Below are 19,392 nucleotides of genomic sequence, written 5' to 3' on the forward strand. Positions count from 1 at the left end.
TGTGCCGTAGTTTATATAGAATTGGTATATTTCGATATATCTTATTAGTTGTGTCTTTTACGTGTTGGTGCCATGTTAACTGATGGTCAAGTGTTAGTCCTAAAAATTTAGTATGGTACACTCGAGTTAGGTTAATACTTGCAAACGAAAGCTGAGGTGTGTTTAAAATTAGTTTGTTTTTCGGGGCAAAAATTATGTAGTTTGCTTTCGCTATATTGGGAACTAATTTGTTATGGGTTAGCCATTTGTTATGGGTTAGCCAGAATATGGTGACATGCACAAAAACTCGCACACATAAAGAGGCAAATCCCATAATAAACCAGACATCCCATAAAAAATGGCCCATGGTCGTCTATGGGAAATTCAATGGGAGGCTATCACCCCCTGTAGCTTTGCATGGTCGGCCTTAAAAATTTATAGATACAGCTACAGCCAGCTATAGAAAAGTTTAGGGCCCTGCGTCTAAAGTCTCAGGGCTATGTTTCAATAACAACAACAATAATAATAATAATAAAAATCAATAATAGTGTTTTAACAGTGTCCAGGGACATCCAATTGTTCTTCTTGCGGGCGCAGTGCAATAGAACGCACAAACAGACGCTTGCGCGCTCACAGTCGCACACATACACGCGCACACGCACGTACACACGCATGCACACGCGTAATCCCACGCCCGCGTGCAGAGGCACACGCACGCACAACCAGAAACGCACACGCGCATGCACGGGGACGTATCCACACGCGCATGCACCAACACACGCACGGGCATGCACACACACACACGCAAACAATTACGACGAAAGAAACGTTGCTTAAGTTAGTTTCGGTTTCGGTTTACACAAAAAAGAAACAACGTGAAGTTTGAATAAAACCTAAGATTTACTCACTTTTTGCAATAGTTTACATTATTTTTAGTGACATTCTGATTGTTACTAATATAATAATATTTTGCTTAGTATCGCTCTAAAAAAATTAACAATACATAAAAAGGAAAAGAGACTCTTAAAGGCTGCGCAAGACCATCGCTATCGCAATCAGCTTCCGTTGGGCTCGGTTGAATGATTGTTGAAGTTCCAGAAGCTTCGGAAATTTCCTTTTTTTTTACGTTTCAGCCATTTTAGTGGATATTTTAAATATCTTCCTTACGAATACCGTGTTCAAGAATAACAATCGGTGACTGAGAGCTGAGAGACGCTGCCTCTTTCCAACGCCCGTAAGTTCAGAACCGCCCATGCACGACTCGTGCAAACGCCGGTTAGCAACTTTCTTTTGTTTCTGCGAAGTGGGCTGCTGTTTCAAACTTTGTCGTGTACCGTGCGCTTGCTAAGCTATGCTTGATTCTAAAAAATTGGGTTGTGTTGTGTGTGTGTTTATACAGCCTAGAACTTGGTCTGCCTCACAGGGGCGACGAGTCTCCCAGCTGTAGATGAGAAATTTAGCCAGTGCGGTACAGCCGCTAGCCTGGGGTCTTTAACGTGCATCACGCAGTAGTAATACACGACCGCACGCCGGTATGATGCTCATCCAGATCGAAACGGGCAGGGGTGGGGCTCGAACCCAGGATCCCTGGGTTCTGCAGCGCGAGCTTACGCTCCACGTGCTCCGAGCTGGTGTGCGCTAGACCACTCGGCCACCGATCCCCCAGATCTATGCTTCTGCCCTGTGTTATTTCGTTATTTGAAAAGAGCGTATCTTCTTCAATAGGGAGTTTTCGTAGATCGTTTTCGCCGTCCCGCAAGGCCCTCCGCAACCCGCTACGATAGCGGGAACTCCACAGTCAAGGCTATCGGCGCGCAGGCGCAGTAGCAACTTCTTCGCTGCGTAACGCTTAGCGGAGGGGGCAACGCGGTCTACGAAAACTCCCTATTATCTGTGGCTCGCTCCGCAGTGTGAGAAAGTTTCCCGCGCGGCGGAACCGTGGGCATGTTCTGGGCGCCGTCGTGTGGCGCTCGACCGACGACGCTTGTTCGGAGCGTTCAGGTGCTGTCTGACGGCAGTTCAAGCATTCAGTCGCCGTCCCAAAGTGTTAATCACAGGTCATGCTAGTTCTGACGTCTTGTCCTAACAGCCGCTCGCCACCGATTTGTTTCATAAAGCGGGAGCGAGAAAAACGTTACAAGAGCGAGCATTCAGCATGATTTTTTGCATATGCTAATGCCTGTGCGTAGAGACGCGCGGTCTCTTCATCATATTTCCGAGGGTAAAAGCGCTAAAAACAAAGGACAAACAACGCCCTGTGTTGTTTGTTTCTTTTACTTGACCGTTGTTTTTAGAGGTTTCACCCTCGGAAATTAGGTCTCTTCGCGTTTACCGAACCGGCACACTTTTTAAGTTTACGATTGTGTGATGCAAAAAATAAAAGGAGTTTAGATGTCACGTTTTTTAGTAGTGGCGAAAGCCCTTACAAAAATCAGAGCAGCTAGAAAAAGCAAAAACATGAAAAAAGGCGGAAAAAATTAACTAATGTCAAACCTGAATATTTGATGGAGTTCAAAGACTACTACCGCACCAACTCGCCCGGTTATTCTTTCTGTCAAAGAATAATAGCCAATAGTAATAAACAAATAAATGCCAACTATTAATTGGTTACAAAGTCGTAATTGGTGCAGTGCAGCATTACGCTACTCTACTCTCTTGGTGATATCAGGTAATGTGTAAATGTATAGGGCAGTTCATAGCAACCATTTATGCCCGACCCATTATATTGAGATTTTTCTTTATATAAAAAGTTATATGAAAAAAGGTGCTCTTCCTAAATTAAGCAGCAACACTGAATGTACAATAGCGTGTAACGTTTAGGTATGTTCTCAGCAAAAGAAAAGGATGCATTAAAAGAGGCCAATCATTTTGTTTCCTCTCTGTTGGAGCTTCTTTCACGTGCACGCAAAATGTGGGTGTCTACGTCTAAAAGAGTGGAATTGACATCTCCTGCAGGGCTGGAAGGCCTGACTCAGTTTGGCTAGCAGCTTGAAACCTATGGGAACGTGGGGAACTGAACCACAAGAGTGAGAGTGACACCCGCCTTGCACCTCCTGAACGATGGCACCATGAGGAAGGGGGAGCTGCCCGAAAGTGAATGCAATAGCACGTGGGTCGTTCCAGCGAACCCCTATACAGATGATACCAAGCAGAAAATTATTAATAAATGTGTTATTAAAAACATGGAATGTGAATGGCTCGGACAAGAGGGAGGAGATCAACACAGCGCTGTGTTGTGTTCATATCCTCTGTTCCCATATTCTTCATGATTTCTTTTCAATAATTGGCTACTAACTAGTCCAATCATCAGCACTAGTCAATAAAAGTATGCTGCTATTTATTAGTATGCATTAACACGGTGCTTGCAGTTGAATCCTACAGTCATTTATTAATAAACAAAAGCGAGGGTGCAAGCTAGCTAAACAGGCTAAACACATAATTTATTAAAGACGGGTTCTCTGAAGGATGACACAAACGCAGAGAAGTATCAAACACAGCTGAGTATTAATGGGCAAAAAATGAATAGGCGACCCAGAAAAGAAAACGTAGGGGAAGACATGATGTCAGTCTTTACAATTTCTCTTCTGCTTGCCACCACTTTACAAAGGGAATTCCTTCCTGTGCTTTACAGCGTTTTACTGTTCACAACCCCTGGCATACCCAAGGACAGTAAACATAAAAAAACAACCTACTAACATTTGGGTAAATGTGATTGAACAAACAACAAGGAATGCCTTGAGCTTTCAACCTAGGAAATAAAAAAGATATGCACAACATCAAGATTTAAAAAGACGGACGCATCACACCTGTTTCTAACAAAAATATAGGCCAAGAAACTTCTTCTACTCAATGGCAAAACACAGGGAAGGCACTAATATATTTCTAGGTTTCATCATTGTTAGTGATTCTTTCAGTATACCCTTGTGGTCACTCTCTTTAGTCAAAATTATTTCATCATCATCATTCATTAAATCATCATCACAGTTGTGTTCTTTAAAGGGGTACGGAAACAAAAATTGAAATATTCAAATTTCGTTCGGAAGTGAATCAAGTATGAGGGATAATAACCGTAAATGATAATCGCACGTTTGTATTTTGAACGACTGGCTATATTTTGCGTTCCAAACGGTGCACTCGAGCAAGCCCTCGAAGAGAAGCGAACGAAGAGCGCGATGCGTCATGGGACATCCGGCGCAAACAAAACCAGAAAGAAAAGATTCCCCGCGTTCGTGGAGTAGCAAGGCAGGCGTGGTTATCAGCTTTGCCCTTGGTGGCGCTGGCAGCGTTGTGGTGGTGTCAATAGCGTCAGCGCGTTACAACCGAGCCGTTCGAAATACCCGTGGCGTGACGAGCGTGTGGCTGGCCCACGTGGGCTGGCCCAAGGAGCACGTAGCTTCCACAACACTGTCAGCTTAGGGCTGAACGGGGTGGGGAAAGCAACTTTTGTTCGAGTTTTCAGCGACGGGCTAATCTTCTAGGGCAGGGTTGCACAACTCAAAAATGACGCGGGCCAAACATTGTTTATTGGAAACTGCGCGGGCCGCACCTAGTGTGACACGTTACACCTTTTTGCTGCAGACAGGTTTTCAATATATGGCGTCACCGCACTGGTTGCCGTCTTCAGCACATCTCGCAGTGTCATGTCCGTCATAGAAGATCGAAGACGGTCCTTGTTGAGGGTCATCAGTGAGAACGTCTGATCGCAGACATACGTGCTCCCAAAACTCCGTTTTGGGAGCACGTATGTCTGTGAGCGGAGTTTCCCCCCGTAGTTTCCCCCCAAGGACGCGGAGTTTCCCCCCGGAAAAGAGGACTCTGAGAAAAGTAGGTCAAAGGGTTCAAATGCTTTCTGCCAAGTCAACGGCTGTAGTGCATTGAATGACATGGCGAGCGGTTCCTGCGCTCAGCTGGGCCGCGGGCCGCGGGCCGCAAAGAAAGTGGCCGCGGGCCGCATGCGGCCCGCGGGCCGTATGTTTCCGGTTGCACGAACGAGGGTCCGAGAATGAGGGGAGTCCTTCCTTTCCGTCTTCTTGGACCGTTTGGTACAAAAAATTGGGTTGTGTGTATGTTTATACAGCCTAGAACTTGGTCTGCCTCACAGGGGAGACGAGTACAATGCGCGATTTGTGTGTTGAGCCAGATGCGCGTAGGAGACAAGTGGTAAGCGAAGCGTGGGTTGCCTGCAATCCTCTGAGACAAACAAAACATGTCACTTGATCTCCAAACAGGAAAGCTTTACATGCTTCGTTTGTGGCAGACCATGATGTTCACAATGGTTCAGCCGTGCAGTGCGATGCTTGGGACCACTGCTTGCTCACTTAGAGTTCGAGAAAGGGGGGTGCCGTAGCACTTCCCAATTGCCCACGGGGTTATGATGTGGCTTGCAAGGAGCTCTTTTGTATTACTTCATGAAGTGAGTTGTGTTTAGTGTGACTCATTATTTGTTTATCACATGCCTCGTATGTGGTGATGTGGCAATCCCTCTAAGTGAAAAAAGTGTAAATGTGTTCAGTAAACATGATAAGCTGTAAATCACATAATAGTAATATAAGAATATGCATTACCATATATGATTTTTGTACAATTTACGAGTTCTGATATGTGTATTGGACACATTTCAATGAAATGGTCACTGGGGTCTATACTTCATTTCACCCTTCGTCCGAGCGCGGCGGACGCTACCAGCCAATCCAGCGTCGAGAAAGCGTCATGTGACCTTGTACTCCACATAACCAAAACGTCGCATGACACCCTCCCGGCGCCAGATTGGCTGGGGTGGCCCAGCATCCACTGGGCCACCCCAGGAGGTGCTCATTTCATGCCAAGCACCCTTTAACAAGTGTGTTAGCAAGCACCCGTATTATGGGTGGTTGCCTGAAGGCCATAAGCAGACTTGTACACGTTACTGAAAAATAGTGAGGAATTACATTTACAATTACCCGTGGCTAAATTGTAATTTATTACAATTACAATTACCCTCCCATGAAAGTAACTGACCGTTACCCAAAAAGTAATCCGTTACTTTCGTGGCGTTACTTTTAACAGTATTGTCCTCAAGTAAGAAACAAAGGGAAGAGGGTTATTCAAGTTTTTATTGTTGCCACCCGCTTCATTTAATGACCTTGAGTATTTTGAGCAACAGCTGGCTCTCGAAAGTCAGGTCAGAAATTTGCGTTATTTCTTACTCAATATGTCGTCTGATACGCTGAACTCCATTTGAGCTGAGGCACTGGATGGGAGTGCCATATTGTGTGGGAGCCACTGGTTTCCCTCCCCCGAGAAGGCGTAAGCCGCGGACGTGCCGGCCGGAGTTGTCTGGCTTCGAGCTGGCTCGTCCGTATCGTGTTGGAGAGAGTGCGCCACCTTGCTGGCCTACTCTCTCGCACTCCTCCGCGCGTCTCCCCGATTTCGGGGGAACAGCGACATCGCGGGAGAGGGTCGGGCCTGCCTCCGAGTGGACGGCCGTGTGGTCGAGGAGTCCTGGATTGGGCTCCGGACAACGGGTCGAGTCGCGGCGCGAGCATCGTCCGACCGGCGATGACTCCACGCTAGTGATTCCCCGGGCTCTGACAGTCGGCGTCCCCACAACCTGTGGACGTCCGTCTGCCGAGAGCCCTGGCCCCGAACTCCTGCGACGACGGGTAGCGGCGTGAGCTCGCCCGACCGGCGATGACTCCGCTCGCAATTACCCCTTTGGCTCTCAGGTCGGCAGGCGATGCGGGCACACTGTGGCCGCGGCTCGCTTGACCGCAGTGTCTTGTTGGGGACCCCTGGTACTCAATAAACGCTACTGATACCGGGATCACCGTTGTTGGCATGGCGTTGGCCGAACCCGGCGCGGAGACCACCTTCGCTGGTAGTAGCCGTCGGCCGCGCGGTGGGACGGGCATCGGATTTCCCCTTTGACCACCGGACCGATCTCCGGACGTAAAAGGTACGTCGTCTGCCCTGCCTTTACTTCCCACAAAATGGCGCCCAACGTGGGGCCATGGCACCTATTGTTGTCGTGGCACTGCTCCGCCGCGCCATGCCAAGATGGCGGAGCCTCCCTTGGGGAGGCCGGCTCCCTTTGTGAGCCGCCATGTTGCGAATCCCATCGGTGCCCGGATTTGGGAACCACGTCCAAGAGCCATCCCGGAAACCTGAGTGAGTCACGATTTGATCATTCTTTTTTCGTGTCTTGCCGCAGGAGACGCTTTATCGTACCTGTCCCCTCTGGTGATGGGCGTCGCTGGCAACAGTCCCCCCACTGCCTGACAGTTGCCAACTCCGCTGCCAACCCCCACCTAGTTAGAGGGTCGTCACCTCTGGCGGCGTCCTCAGAGCCTCCGTGCCACGGAAATCACGTTACATTGACCCCCGTGGGCCTAGCGACGAATGTTGTTAGCAGCAAAGAGCTTCTCACGGGTCAGCGGGACAATCTGGGTTTGTAAATACGCGCGTTTCTTTGACACTGAGTTGTCGGACTCTCCGGGAGAGTCGGGCGGTGCGTCTGCCATTAACGTCGTCAAGTAGCTCGTAATGCTACCGACGGGCTCCGGGAGCCGTAGGCCACGCATCCGCCGGCGTCCAGAAGCAGTTCTCACACTGTGGACGCGCGCGCTGTACGCCACTTGTATTGTGGTTGGCGCGAGGGTTTTTTCGGGATAGATCGTTTTTGCTGACACCTTTGAGCTTCTGCTGATTTCCGTGAGTAACGGCTTTGCGTTATAATGGCACAACGTACAATAGACAGGGCGGCGTTTTAGCTACCCCGTTCTGTGCGCTTCGCTAGGGATGCGTACAGCTCGAAGACTCTACGGAGTTAGTTGTTTTCGCAGTCCCCGGCCCGGCTCCTGGTGCAGCCACCGCTGGCAGCGGAGAGTCGCCGGCTCAGTTTCCGGCGACTTCAGTTTGCGTACGCAGGGTGCCCTCTAATTCTGTTAGTAGCACCGCGTGGCCTGCCTTCCAACTTGAGCCTCCCACCCTGCGGTAGGCCAGTTAATGTACGCAGGCAGCCGAGTCCAGATACAATGAGGACCCGGCCAAAACCTGTTTTTGGGGACCATTGCCTCCCCTCGGTGTCAGTGTGTCGACCGAGAACAATGATCTCTCCCTTCGACCTTGCCATACTGCGGGTCTGGAGAGGGCGAAGAGATGTTTGCGGGGTGCTGCGTGGGCTCTTCTTTCCGTCATTCAGGAAGATGCTCGTGCCCCCCCTCTTCCCTGCCATCCCCCACTACGTCCGACGGCGGGGGACACGCCGAGCGGCTGGGCGGGACCTGCCGGATGTGCGTCATCGCTAACGCTGCCGGGACTTTGCGCACCCGCGGCGGCCGGGAACAGCAGACGGGGAGGCTGACTTCCGGCCGGGGCAAGATGGCCACTGTCGTCCTTCTGTCGTCGGACAGCCTGACCCCACCGAGGCACTCAGCTGAACCAGGCTTCCTGATGCGGGCCTGGCCACGGACGTCACTTGCTGCCGGCCCCGGGGTGCACCTTCGGCTTCGGTGGCCAGCGTTCCCCTTGCCGCTGGTCTCCCGCATTCACCTTGAGAGTGACAATGGGCGGACTTGTACGCGTGTCACCGTGTTCGTTTCGACGGAGGTTGGCCCACGACGAGTCGAGGACGTGCAGCGTAGGCCGAGCGGCACCACTGAGCAGCACCGCCGAGCATCAGCGTTCCCAGTGAGTGGTGCTCCGTGTGGCGGAAGAACTGATCGGTCGGCATCGAGGAACTTTGCACGGCTTTATTCTACGGCACCGGAGTGCATCGCCCCAGCAGAGCGTCGTGAACTCCGGTATGTGGAACATTTACGGCAGCAGTTTCGGGGGCTACCAAGGCCCCCGTTTTTTATTTGTAAGCGCGACTGGCACCCGTGCTGTCAGCACGCAGGTCTTGTTTTTTGGGGGTTTGAGAGCCGGCGCCCCTTTCTCTGAAAGGGGTGTCAAATGTTTTAAGGAGGGGGGGATTGTGGGAGCCACGGGTTTCCCTCCCCCGAGAAGGCGTAAGCCGCGGACGTGCCGGCCGGAGTTGCCTGGCTTCGAGGTGGCTCGTCCCGTATCGTGTTGGAGAGGGTGCGCCACCTTGCTGGCCTACTCTCTCGCACTCCACCGGGCGTCTCCCCGATTTCGGGGGAACAGCGACATCGCGCGAGGGAGAGTCGGGCCTGCCCTCCGAGTGGACGGCCGTGTGGTCGAGGAGTCCTCGATTGGACTCCGGGCAGCGGGTCGAGTCGCGGCGCGAGCATCGTCCGACCGGCGATGACTCCACGCTACTGATTCCCCGGGCTCTGACAGTCGGCGTCCGCACAACCTGTGGACGTCCGTCTGCCGAGAGCCCTGGCCCCGAACTCCTGCGACGACGGGTAGCGGCGTGAGCTCGCCCGACCGGCGATGACTCCGCTCGCAATTACCCCTTTGGCTCTCAGGTTGGAGGGCGATGCGGGCACACTATGTCCGCGGCGGCTCGCTTGACCGCAGTGTCTTGTTGGGGACCCCTGGTACTCAATAAACGCTGTTGGATACCGGGATCATCGTTGTTGGCATGGCGTTGGCCGAACCCGGCGTGGCGACCACCCTCGCTGGTAGTAGCCGTCGGCCGCGCGGTGGGACGGGCATCGGATTTCCCCTTTGAGCACCGGACCGATCTCCGGACGTAAAGGTGCGTAATCCTCCCTCCTTTTTACTTCCCACAATTGTTCCTCACGAATGCTTCATGCTTTGCATTGAGCTTTTTCAGCGAAGCAAGGGAAGTAGTATTTACCTCGAATGTAGAGCAAAGCTTCGTCGCTGCAGCCGTTGCCATGCTATTCGAGAGATTTAGTAGATCCTTCCGATACCTCCGATACCCGCGATAACGGTACCCGATAACGATATGATGCATACGCAAAGACGGCGGCGAAGTATCGGATATCGTTATCGGAGTCATCGGACCGATCTACTAAAATTCTTTATTTTCTAAATCGCGAAGCTGTAGAAGTCATCAATAGCAAAACATAGTTGCAACAGTAAGGTGATAATTAAATAATAAATCAGGTTTGCCTCGATGTTCTTCTTTCTTTGGTTCTGAACAGGTCGAGCCTCGGTTGAGACGTTGGTGAATAAAAAAAAGTTTCCAGTATATAAATATAAGTAATAAAAGAAAAAGAAGGACACTCATAACAACAATTAATTAGAACGTCGGTTAAAACAAGGAAATGTAAACGCACGTTTGCCCTGTGTGCCTTTCTTGGTGCCGTTCAAAAACGCACGGAGCACGAGCCGACTGCAGTTTACTCCGGTGTTCTCGAGATAGACGTCCGCTGATGCCACGGCCAGCAAAGGGTAGAGTACTAAGTAAGCCGCGCTAGTGCCCCACTCACGAATTTCACTCTCTCCTCAAGCCCAGAATATCAAGTCTGCGTCCAGCCACCATTATATTTTATTTGTAAAAATATCTGCTTGAGATAAGATCCTGCTGCTGGGGCAAAACAGGAGGAAGAAGAAAGGAAGACTATTACCATTTTCTAAGTGCTCGCAAAAAGCTGACTCACAAAAAGGTAGGGTAGACGGAGCGTTGTCTCGTGTTGTGACATTATGAAAATGGTCGTAGTCACTATAACCGAGAAGGACATTGTTAATTCTTTTTTGTGCACTTACTGCCTCGAGCTTCTCGAAGAGCCGCACAATCACTTGGTGTCCTCGTCTCCCCGTCTTCGATCGCAAAGAAAAAACAGAGACTAAAAAAAAAAAAAAAGCAAAAATAACTTGCCTTCCCCCCCCCCCCTTTTTTTTTGTAGAATTGTTTATTTGGATTTTTTGACATTGATGTTAAGGTTTAAAAAAAAAGATAGATCCAGGGGCTTGGTGTTGAAAAAAAGGCTTTGCGGAACTGAAGAGTGCCAAGCCTCCCTTTGCGCTGGTCGATTCGCGTGACAGTGTCACTGCGCTCGACTTTACAAAAATGAAAAAAAAAACAAAAAAAAACTTCATTTAGGATTTGGGGGGGGGGGGGGGTTGGTTCTGACAAAAAAAATGTAACGAATTACAAGGAATCCGTTACGTCAAAAATGTAAAGGAATTACTTTAAAATTACTCTAGAAAATATGTATATATTCCGTTACTAAATTACTGATAAATGTAAGGGATTACGAGTAATTTCGTTACTTGTAACGGATTACGTACAAGTCTGGCCATAAGGGTGTTAGCCCAGGGACAAACGGATTTGCACCCTTAAGTGTGTAAAAACTTTTACTGTTTACTCAAGGCTTCTCTTTCCCATTAGTGCCAGTAAGCTTGTGTAAAGTGAAAAATATTGTAACCGAACAGTAGAGAGTTTTAGTAGATCGCTCCCATGACTCCGATAACAATACCCGATACTCCGCTACCGTTTCCCTTGCGCATCCATAGTACCGTTATCGGGGCTATCGGAGGTATCGGAACGATCTACTTAAACTCTCTATTCTTGCACTGTCCCTTCACCTAAAGTTACTTCTTTTTATTTTTTTTACTGCTGCACTACCGGGGGATCTTAATGGTGGGACAACATACCATCCCTGAACCCACGACGACTGGAATGCTGGTTGCAACCAGCGTCGTAAGACTTAGTACTCAAAAAGTCCAATAAATATTGAGCAGCCTTGCAGCAGCTTCGCGTGTCATTACTATGTAAAAGTTTCTGGGGTTGAGTTCTCAAACTTGACCTCCCGAAACTCTTGACAGTCTTCTGAGCAACACCCAAATTTTCTGGCGGTCTGTGATAAATTATGTATTAAGTGTATAACTACAGCCACTTTCGGCCAGTGACTGGCCGGAAGTCAATGGCTAGCGGCTGACCAAACGTGAATGGCCAGTGGCTGGCCGAAAGTGACTGGCCAAAGGTGAATGGCAAGTCACTAGCCTAAAGTGAATGGCCAGTCACTGGCCAAATATGAATGGCCAGTCATAGCCAAAGGTGAATGGCCGGTCTCTGGCCTAAAGTGAATGGCCAGCCACTGGACAAATGTGAATGGCCAGTCACTGGCCTAAAGTGAACGGCCAGTCACTGACCTAAAGTGAATGGCCAGCGACTGGCATAAAGTGAATGGCAAGTCACCAGACGAGGACGAAAACACTGCTATTGCCGAGCACTTTGGCCTAGCTTGGGCCATCGAAAATCTGGTTGGCCATAGTACACTTGCCAGCGATGGCCCATTCACAAAGTGCTGCTTGGGATGCTAGCGCCGTCTATGACGCGACCCTGAAACTGCATTTTCCTTGAGGGAAGGTTTTGCAATATCTGCGAGACCGAATGTACATACAATCCGTGACAAATAATCGTTTATAACATCGTAAAAATATTTTCGAGCCAAAGGAACATTAGAAAATATAGAGAATCGCCAAGGGGCTACTCGATTGATGACACCAGCGTGTTCCCTTTTTGATTACAAGAGGTTTTAAGGCCCACGCACATGGTCATATGCAGTCGCAAGTGTGAACCAGCCTTCGTATAACATATTTTCTATGTCGCCTACCGGAGGCCGTGTATCTACAGTGTGCCGGTGTATCCAATCTGTCCCGGCACAGTGTAGATTGGAAACAAGTGCTGCGTCGACAATCAGCTGGGACTCGGTCGGTGGGTATGTGAGTCACGGCTGGACGCAGCATTCGTGTCCAATCCGCGCTCCTCTCTGGTCTCCGGGAGGTTGACGTCCTCGTTGTCTAGTTGGTCGTTCGTTCGCTCGTAGTAATCTATGGTGGATTGCCGATAAAATGGTTACCTATTCTGGCTGGGTTGTAAATCGCTTGAAAACCAGATTGGATGTTTGAAGTTGTGCTTTTTCTTAACTTGCGCCATTTTGTAATGGCGAGGGTACCTTTCCCCTAGGCGGTGGAAATGCAGCCAGCCAGTTCTCTTACCTAAGAGGGCCGGCTGGTTTGAAACCCTAAGCGTGAAATGAGCAGCCTTATTGGTGCCACCTCTCTCGTTGCACTTACTTTTCGAGTCTCTGTTCGGCACATATGCCATTAAGGCCGTCCGTTATCAGTCCGAAACTTTTTACCTTTCCCCAGTTGTTTCGAAGAATGCTCGCGAGGGCTTGAATATCTCCCGGAATCATGTGCTGGTTGTGCAGTTTAAAAATGTAAACTGCGTTGTTTATTTTTTTATTTTTTTTTTGCGGATGGATTTGTAGAGTTTTTCATTACTACTGCACCAGCGCCTTGCCCTGAAGCACATCCGTGCCCTCCGCGCCAAGCGCAAAGATGAGCGGGGCCCCCTGGTGTGCAAGATCTGCAAGAGGAAGGTGTTCACCGTCCAGGCAACACTCATGTACCACCACCGCAGTCACGCGGGTGAGCGAAGCACCGTTTTGGTGCTGCCAGAGTCACTACATCTGCACCCTGGTGTGCATGAGCGGGGTCCCCTGTTGTGCATGAGAGCCTTTTTCGGGGCATGCTTTGACACACCGATGGAAGCCATCTCGCTGCAACCGTTTGGTGCAACAGAAAGGAACCCGATGCTAGGAATTCTCGCGAGGACACTCAGTATTTGAAGCTGCGGTTCGGCAAAAGGCAAGGCTGCCACAGAACATTTTTACGCTGTCAGTTATGAGAACCGGTGAAGTGGCGGGAAAAGTGTACCAGTATTGCGAGAGATTATGTTGAGAGGTAACTGTTATCTTGTACACCTTCTGGTTTGATTTTACTTTTGTGCCCGCTTGCACCAAATTGCCTCTCACAATTGTGGAGCCATCTTCCAGCAATATTTCGAAAAAAAAAAGTTGTGGTGACCTTTGTTTTCACTTTTATAATGGATGAAATGCAGTGCTTAAGGAGCAATCGTTTCAATTTGTTTATAAGATATTAAACAGGCATTTCGAAAAGTGAATAACCTGTATTTTCATCAATTGGCATATAGTTCAGATGACATCAGGCCATGGAACATCAATTTTTTCTTTAAATTTAGTGGGAGACTGACATGGTATATAGGTCACGTGTCAATCTTTGTTAAATCTAGCGGGTGTGCAAAGACAGACGAACGGACAGACAAAAATTTAAGAATGGGGAGGCGTTGCATTAAAATGCATTTCGTGTGCAGACATCAAGCCGTTCAACTCCAAGATCTGCGAGGCGACATTCACCCGGCAGCACAGCTTCAACATCCACATGCTGATCCACAACAACAAGAGTCGCTTTGCGTGCGAGGACTGTGGCCGCCACTTCCGGCACCCGTCCCACTTCAAGGAGCACCTGAGACGCCACACGCGAAAGACCCCCTACCAATGCACAGACTGCAGCCAGAGGTGCAACTTTAAAGGGTGCAGCCTTGGCACCCCTTAAGGGAATACTCCCCTTTGGTACACCTTGAAGGAGTATATTGCCATAAGGATGCAGTTTGGCATCCCTTGGAAATACTGCCTAAAAGGTGTGGCCTTGATACCCATCGAGGAAATGTACCGACGAAAGGATGCAGTTTTAGCGTCCTGAAGGTACTTCCCACAGGGTGCAGCTTTGACACCTTTTAAAAGAGAGCTCCTTAAAAGGTGGCTTTGATACCTATTCAGGGCATTTACTCTTTAAAGGGTAAAGCTTTGACACCTCTTAAGGGAATATTCCCTGGAGGATGTAGGTTTCATTATAGAGGAAATGTACTCTCTAAAAGGTTCCCAAAGGGTGCAACTTTGGTGCACCTCGAGGGAGTTTGCACTGGTTGCGGGAACCGCCTTATCTGAAGTCACGAGTTAGTGGTCCACATAAACTGAATAGTGTGTGTCAATAAGTCATACATAATTATCACTATTGCTTTATTGACAGACTAAGGTAACACGGTAGTTACCACTTTACTCTTTTGTACGACTCGCCTTATAATGCATTACTGTAAAATACCGGGCAAGTGCCCACACAAAATTTAGACATAATCGCGAAAAAATGGGGGATGGGCGCTTGTCCAGTCATCAATTTTACATATAAATGTAGGGCGCATATTTTCTCAGATCTTACAGATTTGGGAATAAGCCCTTCACGTGGAATGGGCGGATGCGCAGTATTCTACAGTAAGCAGGGTCAGACATGGGCATACCAACCGGGGGGACGTTGTCAGAGTGGGGTAACAAGGCAAGTTTTGCCCCCCTCCCCCCCCCCCTACCCACCGGAAAGAGTTGCCACTGAGCAGGCGAAACACTGGCAGGCGGCGCCCAAGGGATACCAGAGGCACCGACCCCCGGCTTTGGGAGGGTGGGTGGGTCTGGTTTCCCCCCCCCCCCCCCCCCCACATAGAAACAAGTTGGTACGCCACTGGGGGCAGACATTCAAAGTTTCCCGAGTTCAACCTTCAAAGAGAGTGAACGTTCAAGGCGATTTTGTGCAAGCAACAAAAAAGGTCTGCCTAAGTTTCATGGAAAATGCAATATCTCCGTTTTTTGCAAAAATATGTCTACATGTGGAACTAAGATCTGTTAAAGGGTGCCTATATGCATAGGGCCCAAACATCTTTCTGACACATTCTACTACCAACCAAATTGTGTAGAGACCTAATCCGAAGTCATTCCTTTGTCAGTGGCAGTTTAACAGGTTAAGAGTTCGGGGGAAGATCCTCCCACCCCTCTCCATTTTAGCAGAGAAGGTTACCTCCTCTCTGGCGTTTGCTTTGCTAAAGTGGAAGGGCATGGGAGGAGTTTCCTCCACTCTTAACTTGTCACAAACTATAGCTGCTAGAAAAGTGCCATAAAATTCCTCCCCAAAATATATCTTTTTTTACTGCAAAAATAAATTAGGCATTGCCAAACGCTCATTCTTCACCCAAATGTAGCACTAGCAATCCAAACCAGATGTCAGAGGTAAGCATTGTCCTTTTCAAAGGTATGCGATATTCTTACATTTTCATTCGGAGAATGGCGGCCCCCTGTCCAATACATTCATGGAGCCGAGTCGCTCCATGAATAGTTACTAAGAATCGCTCCAGCTTCCCATTGAAATTATTTGAAAGAGTCATTTGTGACTTTTGAACAAGATAACCATTAGTTTTGGCATCTGGTTTGGACCGCTAGCACTGCATTTGGGTGGAAGCAGAGCGTTCAGCAATGCATTGTCTATTTTTGAAGCGCAAAAAACCCATACATTTTTATTTGTTTATTTTTTTTTGGGGGGGGGGGGGGGGGTTGGATTTTATACTTTAGGGAAGTTCATTTTTCTGGCAAAAGAACACTTACAAGCGGCACCTCAAGACTTGCCACGGCAAGACCCTGACGGCTCAAGGCATCCTGTCTCTCGGAGAGGCACGATCGTCCAAGCTGGCCGCCACGTGTGCATAGCATACAACGATTCCCTTGTACAGGAAACACACACAAAACGAACACAATGCCATTTCGTACAGCACCTTTGTAGGGAAATGGAAGGATCCCAATAAATGTGCCCGTGCGGCACTCAATCGCTGGTCGACCGTTCCGAGTCTCGTGAACTTCGATTCTTAAAATGCTCCAAGTGTGCATTTCATCCTTGGTGTACAATGCTGTCGAAGATGCTAGAACAAGCGTGTGGTTCTCTCTTGTGGTTTGTTAGCAAACGTTCTCGTGAAAACAAGGTTCTGAATGAGGTAAGGCGCATGCATCGGCACGTTTCATGGCGTCGCAAACTAAATGCCCGATCACACACTTGCCTTTGCTTGGAGTTCTTGCAATCTTTTACAAGAAAATGTGCCACTTATGAGATGACCCAAAGTGCTTTTCACTAGAATAAAGATTTTATGCAATTGGCGAGATCAAATGTGTGTATCATCGACGAGAAATGGTTTATTTAACTAGGGTTCCTCATTTTCAGGGTTCACTTTTCTTCAAACAAACTGGGCAGGGTTTTTTCGAGGTTTATGTTTTCCAACAGATTCAGTGCTTTTCGGCGTCAGACAAACAAATATGGCGTTTATCGGTCCTTACGTCGAAGAAATGGGACATGGGCATAGGATTCCCCAACCTCCAAAGAACAAGCTCACTGCCAGATTACTCGGACAATGTCCCGGTATTGATAAAAGCAGGAAACGAGACAAGGGGTCTGGTTTCCCAAGAAGTAGGCTCGCAGACAGTCAGTGTGGCTGCGTTTTGTTCGAGGTAAACACAATAAAATTGCACTAAAAATGTTTTTCCCGGGAAGCTCCAATTCAGTTTTTTTCGGTTTCCCCCGATTTGAATAAAACCTGCCCGGGGGTCAACTTTCGAGGTTTATCGGTATTTACCGAATACACAGAACCCTATTTATGACAACGTCTAAACTTTTTCGAGCCAGGAACGAAGCGAGAAAAAACTAGGAAATATACGGGAGTGCCAAGAGTTCCAAAGTTACCCGATGGATGGTGACAATGTGTACTTTCGTGAGAGAAGGTTTTAAGGCACACTGTCATAAGTGGTCGCAAGTGCGTGAACTAGGTTTAGGTACGGAACTGAGTATAGTGACTGAAATGGCAAGCTCAATCAACTGACCTACACCATTTGAACCGGCTTACGTTTGGTCTACACTACATCGGTCAATTTACGAGCACGGCATGCCGCCTCACATTTTTCCACATTTGTTTAGGATAGTACAGGTACGGTAAATTACACGAGCCCAGTATTGTGAAAGTTTGTCATACTTGCCCAAGGGGTGGATCAAATTCTAATGCAGCCTAGGTGAGGTATGTTTATGTTAGCCTAAGTGCTAATTTTATTTAAATTTAGAAAAACAAGAAGCCTGATATTACATTTGTGTATGTCCAACGGCACGCAGAACTCGGTGTGCTAGCAATCTCGCGCAAATTTTTCCGGCGATGGTGCAGTCCGTTAGGAGCTGTAGTAGTTGCGCAACACACTGAAAAATACTTCGATGCATGTAAACAAAAGCACTTAATTTAAGAATAAGCATCTGCAGCTAAAGAATAGGCATTGGTTCATACATTTCCTGCCTTATTGACTTTTAAAATATGTTTAAAATAAACATCACTCTCTTTTGACTGCCCGCCCTGCGCCCCATCTTAGTCGATAAAATACAAAGGGTACAGAGAAGGCCAACATTCCACGTGTGGTTTTAACTTTCTACAAAAATAATACGAGATTCATTCGCAAAGGAAGCATATTTCTCGAGATGAGCACCGGTCGGCCCCCCGTGCTTGTCCGTAGGCACACGAGGAATTCCCGGGACGGTCAGCTAGACTCCAGGCATTCTGACTGGGGTCGTCTTCGTTTGCAAAGCGTACAAACGGCAGTTGATGAAAACACACGTCTGAATCCGCGACTCCCGTTCACTATAGGTGGTGCCACTGATTTACAAAATGGCGGTTATAGTGAGGGTGGGAGATCCGTGCTGGTATGCAAGTTGCCAAGCCTGTCTAGTGTGCTGGCTTCACTGAGCGACACTAATTATTCCTGCTTATACGAGGAAGCTAGAGAGTTATGAGCGCCAGGTCACCTCTTTATGTTGAAAACGAAAACGGTGCTTGGAATAACATGTGCGCCAGGAGACCATTTTAAGTTTAGAACGAAATTGAAACTAACCGCTAGTTTGGATTTAATTTTCCAGTATAAGTGTCAATTTTGAATTCTTTCATAATTCATGATGTGTCTTACGGCATAATTAGTGAGCTAAAGAAGTTTGCAAAAACTTCATTTCGTGTCATTTGTGTCCAATTGAGGCACTTCAAAATATTTTGGAGAGCTCAGTATCCCTTCAAAGACAGGAACTCTCATACACCTTAAAGGTAACCTAAAACATTGTACCGTCGAGCCCGGTTATATCACACCCGGGCATTTCGAATTATGGTTTGTATCTAACAGTCCAAACATCCCCTTGAAAATCACATGTAAAGTAAAAGTGTAGGAGCGTAGCTTTTCTGTATCGAACTTCCATGGCCTCTCATGTCGGGGTCACTCGATATAGCGTACAAAGCACAGCAGCCGGTCGCTTCTCCCTAAGTTGGATTGCGCCGGCGGCAGCTCGCATTGCGGGACTGGCAAACCGCCAAACCAGCAAACAAAAACAAAAATTAAAAAAAAAAGAGGATTGCAAAAAGCAAAGGAAAGGGCGCACGCGCGTGTAGGGAGGGCAGGGAGTGCCCGAACGGTAGAAAAATAAAATAAAATAAAGTTTCCATTAAAGCGGTACTGAAGGCACAGAACGAATAAAACACATGAAGGACGAACACAGACACACAGTTCTTTCAATGAGCAACGAATATTTATGAAATGCTCATGACACTACTACGACTGTGAACCTCACAGAAATGAAAGAAAGAGAAAAATTAAACGTAAATGCTCAAATTTAAAATAAAACTAAATGGCCCAAAACTTTTATGACCAAATTAAAACGATAGGATATTTATGGATAAAAGACCACACAGATATAAGTGTGGACGAGAAACCGTTGAGGCATTTAAGATCAAATACGACGCGAACAATGTTTCTGAGCCTTCTCTGGTGTTATTGTCAACAGAGCTGAAGTTCCTCGCGCCAGAGT

General features: G+C 48.1%; 1 protein-coding gene across 1 annotated transcript in view; it reads left to right on the plus strand.

The window, feature by feature from the left end:
• The window catches only part of LOC120843345 (myoneurin-like), a 29,811-nt gene extending 13,523 nt beyond the window's left edge, over positions 1-16,288 (plus strand). Inside the window, 3 exon segments of the mRNA XM_040214680.1 lie at positions 13,137-13,272; positions 14,018-14,237; positions 16,100-16,288. Of these exon segments, the coding sequence (XP_040070614.1) occupies positions 13,137-13,272; positions 14,018-14,237; positions 16,100-16,229 (486 nt within the window). The 3' untranslated portion in view covers positions 16,230-16,288.
• The last annotated feature ends 3,104 nt before the right edge of the window (positions 16,289-19,392 follow it).

The sequence above is a fragment of the Ixodes scapularis genome, unplaced genomic scaffold (assembly GCF_016920785.2).
Source record: "Ixodes scapularis isolate PalLabHiFi unplaced genomic scaffold, ASM1692078v2 PGA_scaffold4__175_contigs__length_147842914, whole genome shotgun sequence".
In the NCBI taxonomy this organism is placed as follows: domain Eukaryota; kingdom Metazoa; phylum Arthropoda; class Arachnida; order Ixodida; family Ixodidae; genus Ixodes; species Ixodes scapularis.